The sequence below is a fragment of the Carassius gibelio genome, chromosome B3 (genome assembly GCF_023724105.1).
Source record: "Carassius gibelio isolate Cgi1373 ecotype wild population from Czech Republic chromosome B3, carGib1.2-hapl.c, whole genome shotgun sequence".
NCBI lineage: Eukaryota > Metazoa > Chordata > Actinopteri > Cypriniformes > Cyprinidae > Carassius > Carassius gibelio.
Window position 1 is genome coordinate 17,345,983 of NC_068398.1, and position 9,840 is coordinate 17,355,822.

Below are 9,840 nucleotides of genomic sequence, written 5' to 3' on the forward strand. Positions count from 1 at the left end.
AATTTTTTCCATAATATGCAGGTAAAATGAACCGATAACAGGTGGTTATCGCAAATATATTTTATGTATATGTATATATTTCGCCATTATGACTGACTGATTGTACATTAAAAGACTCTACTCGAAAATTCGAACACTTTTTGTAATTCTCATTTCTTCTTCTGACCATCTCACCAGTCGTTATCCCATCTCATCATTCATGCACTTCTTCCTCTGTCTCTGTTTCTCTTCCTCTACTCTATCCAGATGTAGCACATTCTGCCAGCTCTTCTTCAAACTCGTAATTTTGCAATTAAGACTGAGGAGGCAAAAGAGGCTCTCCTAAGCAGCTGGCTCACCATCAAGCTGACAGCAAGTGGAAGTCCTCTTTTATTATTTACTCGCTGTTTTCCACACACTGATGATTAAGGAAGAACCAGATCACAGCTTTACTGGTATTCTATAAGGAATGAAACCTTCCTTAGTAAACCATCGTTAGTGTCTTTCTCTTTTTCTTCTTTGAACGCACACAATAATTGCCAGTGAGTGGCCAGTTTGTCCCTTTAGTCTCTTTGCTGCTTAACAGCTGATGGATTCACTGTTACAGTAAAAGGTTTTGAAGACAAAAGAATTACCTGTGTTTTTTATACATTACAATCCTAAATTCATCAGTTCGTAATGAATATAATTACAAATAGACTATAATATTTTGTCCACACCTTAAATCTCAAGTCAGTGTGACCCAGTAACTATTAAAATAACACATTACTGTTAAATGTACAAGTAATATCGCAAGTAAGTAACACAAGTTACTTTGTTTTCCCCTTTATTCACTGACACCTCTCCTGTCCCCATGTTAAGAGAAATTAGGAGTGAGGTACAGAGGGACGTCCTTCAGTCTGAGGCTTAAAAATTTACTTTTTTTTTACGTAAGGGCCTTTGCATTTGCCAAAAATATAACTTTTTTTTTTTTTTTATAAACAAGTCCAGCCCAGGTGACAAAAAGTAATGCAAAAGTAACATAATGCATTACTTTCCATAAAGAGTAACTAAGTTATGCAACTTATACAAGCTGATCTGTTATTACTCATGCATATAAAATACTTGGACATGCATATTACTAAGCTAACAGTGAGTCCTCCAAATGTCAGAAGTGTACAGTATTTTAGATCATTTTTGCCTTTTAAGACTAGTTCCACAATGTTCTGAAATGTTCCACATACCAAATATGTGTTTATGCAGAGGTCACGTGTAGGTAATGCTTTTCCCATCATGAATTATGATACAACTTGTTCCATTAGGTTTTCTCAACACAAATGAAGCATTCAGGCAATCTCTGACTGGTTGTTTTGGTGCAGATCTAAGTGCAATTGTCATGTTAACATATGCAGAAAACATCAAGCATCAGCTTCTGAAATAAACACTCCAAACAAGCTAGGTGTTAAAACTCCTTTACATGAACTGTTCACCCAGACATAAAGATCTATACTCAGCCCCACTCATCTCACATTTTTCGCCCTTCAAAAAGGGAATAATCCATAAAATGTCAGGGCGTCTCTCTTCTATTCAACTGAGACTGTCAAGAAAGAAAAAAAAATACAGAAAAAAATATGGTGCAATATTATTTAAATTATTAACCGAAAAGCATGTCTTGCTCTTCTGGTGCATTCACAATACACACCAAAAGGAGAAGAAACTGAACAAACTACATTAATAATGGACAAGACGTATAGATCCTACACTGTTCTAACAGAGCTTCACTCTTCGAGGAGGTACAAACAGCTTTGCTCTCCAGCAGAGACCCTCAGGTTTCAGCATGTCTGAGCATGACCTTGCCGAAGAATCCCCTTTCTCCCTCAGCTCCTATGGGGTTCCATATTCTAGACAGAATTAATGGAGGGCTTCAACAGGTTTAGAGGAGATTTGAGAAAGTGACTGAAAGGAAAAGAGCTAGGAACAGAGGGAGAGAGGAGAAAGATCGAGCAGTCATCATACACTCAACTGTGCACCTGTAATTAGAGATAGTGCTGAAGCCTGCGGTGGAAAAATGGAGAAGCACAGCACTGCAGAGGGTGCCATTGACCTGCCGTGACCAGTAATTGCAGTCGCCTTAAAGAACATCCAGTGCCTTTAGTGCGTAAGAGGGGAGCAGGAATTAAAACCACTTTTCCAGGGTAATTTAAACTCATACGGTGAAGAAAACAGCTATTAGCAGGTCTTCAGTAACAAATTGCAATGTTAGAAAACGTGCCAAAACTTCACACTTCCAAGTTAAATAGCATGTGCAAGAGTTTGAAAAAAGCTGCCTGGATGGTCTCTTTGCAAAACATGATTTCATATGAGAAATGCCTATCTTGCTCATTCTCCAATGTGAAAGGCGCCTCTCAGAAATTTGATAATAAGACTTGTGAGACAAATGAGAGGCATGAACATCTGCAGTGAGGACATCAGCTGCTTCAAATCTGAACAATTATGCAGGTAGAATCAAACTTCTGTTGTGAAAATGATTTGAAAATCTCATTTAAATTAGATATCCTAGATTGTCGAGAATATCTGCACGACCGTCTATTTTACCAGTGTGCAAATTTCTGTTTTATGAAACGTCCTGTTAATTAGTTTCCATTTTACTGTCGAGTTGTTTTGTATAATATCATAATAACTACTCTATAAAAATGAAATATACTTGTATATACTTTGAACCATTTCCATCACACTGGTGGAAACCTCTGAAAAACCTCAACGCTATCTTTCAAAATGGACCTTATTACTTCATGCAAGATGCTAAACATTGTCCTCCAGTAAAACCATCACAAAGAAAAAGCTTTGAGACATGTCAAATATACAGTATTGAAATTCCGTGAAAATGATTAACTGTTGCTGCAAGCAATTTACAAATACCATCACAGGCACTTCCTGAGATCTTTCAAAATATGTAATGAATAAATTCCTACCTTGACACTGAAATCCTTGTTTCCCAAAACCCCTGAAAGATAAACGCAAGAGTTCATTGAAAAAAAGAATTGTACCATAATTTTTTAACATTTACACTTGCACTAAACTGCTTTGTGGTTTGATTTTTTTCATGTAGTATGACTCATGTCTTATGTCTTATGTATGTCTTATAGTCTTGTATTGGCTTACAATAACAATGGAGTCATTTTTCCAATCATATTTTTTAAAAATATGATTTTACTTTGGGAAATCAATAAAGCTCTGGCTCAAAACCAAGTGAGCTCCTACTGAAACAGCATTTTGCCCATTCTAGGCTTGTTCAGAGTCAGCTGAGACATGTGATGGCCATAAATGAGTAGTGTCTCTAGATAGACTGCACCATAGGTTTTGAGACAGTGTACAGTGTTACACCTGAGCTGGAACAGTAACAGGTCCACCTTTATGGAAAGCCATTTTAACATTTATTCCTTAAATTCACTCTGATATACTTTTATGTTACTACACCTTTTTTTATTTGTTATTCATTTATTAGACAACAGTGTCTTCTCCATTGCATTTTTAATAAAAACATTTCTAATTTAACTAAGAAAACATTTAAGTTAAAAGCAAAGGAGCAGTTCGTCCATGTCATTACATATAAGAAAACATTTTAAGACATATACTTGTGCTCATATATCGATACGAGCATCTCTCAATTAGTAAAAAGAAAATGTAATGGCAAAATGCATAGCAGCAGTCGGAATTGTTACTAGTAAGTGTTGTATTGATTACTAATAGTATGTATTGAATATGTACATGTATTTTAATAAATAGCTGCATGTACAGTTGATGACTAAAATAGCTGCATGTACATTTGAAGACTAAAGTCACTACTGGATATATATATATATATATATATATATATATATATATATATATATATATATATATATATATACATACATATACACACACATATACACACACACACACACACACATACATATATATATATATATATATATATATATATATATATATATATATATATATATATGTGTGTGTGTGTGTGTGTGTGTATATGTATGTATAAATATATATATATATATATATACATACATATATATATATATATATATATATATATATACATACATACATATACACACACACACACACACACACACACATATACATATATATATATATATATATATATATATATATATATAAAAGAACTAGAAACACAATACTACTTAGTTTTAATACATTACTGTTAAAGCAGCTTGCCATACACTTTAATAAGGACCGCACAAACTCTTACCAGATAAAGTCCGTGCAGTGGCTGCAGAAAGTAGGCTGCTTGAAGAAGCGAGCGATAAACTTGTGGTTCTTAACTTCGTGAACGTTCTTCTGTCTCAGAGCACCTTGTCGGGCAAAGCCCCTCATGGGTGCGCTGCTCTCCTCTCCATCGCTGTTCGATTGCTCTGCCATTCTCAACGTGGGGAAAGTTTGCGCGAGCCTGTACACTGGAGTGAGTTGTGCGGAGTACGTACACGTAATGTAAAGCTTCAGATTGCGATGAACTCTCAGGCGCGATGCTTGCGTCCCTCTCCGCCCAAGTGCTCTCCTTACGCACCGGTACACGCACGCACACACACACTGACGCGCTGTTACAAGACTCCTCCCACACTCCCACTCATTTACCTTTGGCAAGCTTGAGCCGATTGATGGGGATTCTGTCAAACCTCTCTCACATTTACATGAAAGAGTCTGACAGCATAATGAAAGGGAGACAATGGGAAACATTTACGAGTAGATAATGAAACGCGAGGCTCATGAAAATGTATCTGGCAGGAGAAGTGTCAATCATGTAGCTCGTCACTGCCTTGTTGATACTGTATAAGTAGAACACATAGGCCTACTCTAAGTGATAATAAAACTTAAAGGTGCACTCAGTGTTTTCTTTCTAAATATTTTATACAAAGTAAATAACAGTTTAGAGAAATTATTAGAATCATTTACGACCATTAAAGTTAAAGTCTAGACTGTTGTCTTCTAGATTCTAGAAAAAGCGGTTTATTCTACATGGAGCGGGTCGCCCCCTCATGGGCACTAACATGTTGACATCACATGATCAGCTGTAGAAAACGCACGGGATTTTTTCAAAGATTAAATTTGTCTAGATTAAATAGAGCGCATGTGCTTAATGTCAGAATGAGAGAAACATAAAAGGAGCAAAACACGATGCTTTTGTGTGAAGCTGGAAATTGGTAAAATTAGTAAAACTTCATTGCTGATATGTTCACATCCTGGTTAAATTGGGATGATATGAGCCAGTTAGAAATTAAATTTACCGAGAGCACCTACAACATTAAATTAATTTGAGCATTGGATATTCATACCTGAAAACTGATTAGACCATATCAAGATAATTAGGAAATAATTCCTAAATTTAATTAGCCCGTATTTAATAACATAGTTTATGATAAAATGTGGTGAAATAAGAAAGAATATTTATGTTATGCAGGGAAGGAACCACCATAGACAATATGTAGATTTCAATTCTGATCTATTTTTTTATTTTTGTTTTTCCCAATCCTGATTGTGTGGTTACATTTTACTATATGCGTGAAAAAAGCACCAACTCTGTGATTATTTCATATGAATTACAACGTTGTGGCCAAATCTTCAAGTTAAGAAACCTATTTATGATCATACTGTTACAAATGTACCAAGCATTTTCAGGGGTTTTTGATGCAACAGGCTGCAGGATCTCTGATCTCCCCCAAGCATGAAGCTGCATGGAGAGCAAGATATTTCGGTGGCTGCTCATATAAATTGACGTCTGAGCTTTGTTACATAAACTTTTGTGTTGTGTCCCAGCTGACTCTTTTCAGCAGAGTTGTTTCATTCCTGTTCTGTGACGCACTAAGTAGGAGGCAAGGACAACCAGCAGCTGAGAGTACAATGGCACCATGCACTTACCTGGAGAGACTGAGTAACCCTCAGCAGGGAGCGTGAACTTCTTGTGCTGATGCTGTCATACCCCTGTTGATCATATCGTGTGATTTATGCTTGTTGCTGAACCGCTATATCAGGGATGCCGCAGTCGATTATATTGGTAATCGATTGTTAGATGATGAATCGAACACTGCGAGTTTGTGAACATTTAATAAAAACAGACTTTAAAGGGTTAGTTTACCCAAAAATGATGAATCCTAGGTGTAAACGACTTTCTTCTTTCAGACGAATCAAGTCGGAGTTATATTCAAAATTGTCTTTCAACTTTCGGTGTCCTGACATTTTATCCTACCCGTCAGATTTTCCTACCTGGGTTTACTGCGTATGCGCACATCAATATCGCGTCCTTTTTCTCATGCTAAACAACGATATTTAATGTATCTGCCTTACTGTAAGGGTAGGTTTAGGGCTGGGGTAGGTGTGGACTTAAATAAAAACGCAATCTAATTGGTAGAAAATAATATTTATTGTTGGTTTCCTGTAGCTGTATCCCTTCTAGCTAAAACCGCAAATATAACACATAATAACTGTATTTGCAGTACTGTACGGGTAGAATTAGGGTTGTGGTCGGTTTAGACGTCAATGAAACATTAACTTTACAGTAGCATTTTTCGTTGACGAATTGTACTACTCCCTGTTTTAGTGGGAGGTAGGAAAATCTGCCAGTGACAGAACACAGGCTCTATCATTGCAGTCAGCGGGTGTTGCAGTGCTTCAGTCCAAAAGAAGTGAAATAAAAATTGCCCTTCCATAAAAAAGTGTGTCATAAAAAAGCATTTTTGTAAGTAAAATATACATATTGAAAATGTAATAATCACTTTAATCTAGTTGTACATGGAAGCAGCTCCAGGCGGATGATGTATGATGTCAGTTTTGTGCATACGCTGCCCAGAAGTCACTAATTAAAAGTACAAAATGAGATTTGTAAAGAAGAATGTCAGAGGATTACGATATAAGCCAAGAGGAGACTGGTTTTCCTTTGCTGAAGTAAAGAACTTTGCTTCTTTTGATCCTGTAAACAAATGTTGGTTTTCACGAGACTCACCAGCACATGCGCAACGCCAACTTCATCCATCATTCGCCCAGAACTGCTTTGTTGGTGCAGTCTACATTAAAGTGATTATTATGTTTTGAATATGGATATTTTTCTTGCAAAAATGCATAGAGTCACTACAGGAGGCCTTTGGAAGGGCGCTTTTGATTCCCCTTTTTTGGACTGAAGCACTGCAACACCCGCTGACTCAGGGGCGTCGCACCTGTGGGCACACTTTACCGTGTAGAGGGTTCAACACCCGCACGTTTTCTGCAGTTTTTCCGCAGTTTTGCACAAACGCCTTACTACAGTCGCTCCTCTGTTTCTCTGGCCGCTCTGTGTCTGCGCTCGCTGCGGCTGCCTCCTCTCCCCCTCCCTCTCAAACATGACACCGGCTGATGATTGGCTTTTCTGCCTTAAGTCCCGCCTCTCTTGGGGTGTTATTGGTCAGCTCGTGCTGAGGAGGCGGGAATTTTGGCGGGAAGAGTTTGGGAAGATGTTCTCATTGTTTTGTTGACATTTCGAGTGTTTTCGGTATTATATTTCGTTTTTTAGACTAATGCTAATTGCTATTTTTGGGATATTGTTCAGCAGCTAGCTAAATTCGGTTATGTAACGTTATGTGGCATGCAACATATAACATAACTGTGATGAAGAAGGCAGGTAATTGACAAGGAGGGGGGACAAACTGCCATTGTTAAGCAGTGTATTTATGGGTTCATTGCCAGTGCAACTGATTTTGATATTCTGAGCATTGTTTGTTGATTAGCTGAATACTTTTGTGGATATTTACCGGTTGTGTTTGATCGTAACGTTACCTGTTGAGGAGAAAAAAAGTGAGAAATGATTACATTGTTTGCGTAACTGTTGAGGAATTATGAAAGAAAAGTTTTTTTTTTAATGTTTAAAAACAGTAAATTATTTATACCACCAGAGAAAAAGCTCCGTGTGGACGTTTTTTTCTCTCCCCTTTTCTGATTTTTTTTTTTTTTTAATGTAGGATTATTTTTTTTCCCAGCCAAACGCTGCAAGCCGGAAATCTGGCACGGTGCCGGAGAACTTTAAGCCCTGCATATTGTACCCCTCTGTCATTGTATTCATCGTTTTTATTGTTTATAAACAAACCACATCCATCCCCCACACTTTTGAAAAGCTTGCTACGCCCCTGCGCTGACTGCAATGATAGAGCTTGAAAGATCAAAGACAATTTTTTTTTGTATAACTCCGACTGGATTTGTCTAAAAGAAGAAAGTCATATACATCTTGGATGCCTCAGGGGTGAGTAAAACTGATTCCCATTTTGGGTGAACTAACCCTTTAATACGCTTAAGTGGGCCCACATGTGCCACAGAGATCACATACATATCGCCTGTATGCATATGTGTGCGTTAGAGATTGTATGAATAGGCTTTGTAAATTAATAAAAGTAGATTTATTGGCAGTAGTGCCATCTATGTAATCCAGTTAAAAAAGCAAATCATATGCGTCACCTTTTTTTTTCTTTTTCTTTTTACATAAACACACATGTGCATTAGCTGGGCAGCAAAAAAATACAGCTTCTGCATGTTTTTTGGCTTAAGTAACACAATGTTTTCAAATTTTATTCCTGATTTATACATACTTTAAATATATAATACAGGCTACACTGAGACATATTTATTTAAAAGTAACATTGATTGTCAAACATTTTGGTCTCCATTAGGAGCTATAAGAAACTAACTGAGGAATGAGTGTACATCAAAATGTAATTTTATATATGCAATCTGCTGTTCATATTGGTGCAGTGAAGGTAGTTGAAATAAGTAGAATATGAATGCTAGTATCATTATCTATGCAGAAGCACAGGGTGCCTGGCTACTGCAATTTTAACATTTCTAAACACCTTTTAAAGGGTTATGGCTTCTTTTTACACCACAGAGGAAGTTCACCCAGATACTAACCATGTCTTTTGAAGCCTGTATGGCTTACCTTCATCTGTGGAACAAAAGGAGGTAATTATAGCAGAATGTCCCAGTTCAGTTTCCCTGCATGGAAGTGAACGGTGTAAACATTCTTCAAAACATCATCTCTACTGCAGATGAAATGGCTCATTTTTGCTGCCAGAGCTATTGTGAAGTTGTGTGTTATAAGGTCCATGTTAAATATTTTCTCTTGTTTTTGACTGTCTTTTCCTGTGTTAAGTCAAGAGTCAGAGGAAACTGTTAAATGCACAACAGCATGTAAGATGGACAGAAATGCAACCCAGAACTGCGTAGTTTAAAGCTGGAGCGGGTGATACAGTGTTAAGGTCACAGAGATCACATTGTGAGTAGTGATGCCCACAAGCGAACAGCATCCAGAGCAGATTACCTGCTCTGCGCCCACTACGCTTGCTGCTGGTGGTCGCCCACGCACACATATCATACCTACAGTACATGCTCTGAAATCCTGCCATTTGCAGTCTTCTTTTTTGGGTTAGTGCATTTCGTGAGAGAGGTTTCTCAAGACTGGAACCTCAGACGCCTATTGATGTAGTTTCTTTGTAAAATGTATTTGATTTTCAAGCTCATCCATCAATGCAAAATCGTTCCTTTTTTTTTTTTTTTTTTTGGTCAGCAGAGCAAAATTCAACCAGAATGAACACTGCCACCTGCTGTTGGAATATATTCATTAAACACACACTACTAGGGGATAGTTCACCTTAAAAATAAAAATGGTAATTTACTCCCTCATGTTGTTCCAAACCTGAATTAATTTCTTTCTGCTGTGGAACACAAAAGATGATATTTTAAGAAATGTATCTGGTTTTTGCGTCTACAATGAAAGCCAATGGTCACCAAAACTGTTCAAGTATCTTCCTTTTATGTTCCACAGAAGAAGAAAAATCATACAGG

General features: G+C 37.2%; 1 protein-coding gene across 2 annotated transcripts in view; it reads right to left on the bottom strand.

Moving 5' to 3' along the window:
* LOC127952901 (protein kinase C beta type) overlaps positions 1-4,572 on the bottom strand; it is a 117,448-nt gene extending 112,876 nt beyond the window's left edge. The window contains exons 1-2 of one of the 2 annotated variants that reach the window (XM_052551795.1): positions 4,235-4,572; positions 2,931-2,962 (exon numbers count right to left, since the gene is read on the bottom strand). In XM_052551795.1, the coding sequence (XP_052407755.1) occupies positions 2,931-2,962; positions 4,235-4,404 (202 nt within the window). In that variant the 5' untranslated portion in view covers positions 4,405-4,572. The remainder of the gene's footprint in view (positions 1-2,930; positions 2,963-4,234) is intronic. The other variant, XM_052551794.1, reaches the window with a different exon arrangement.
* Between the last annotated feature and the right edge of the window lie 5,268 nt (positions 4,573-9,840).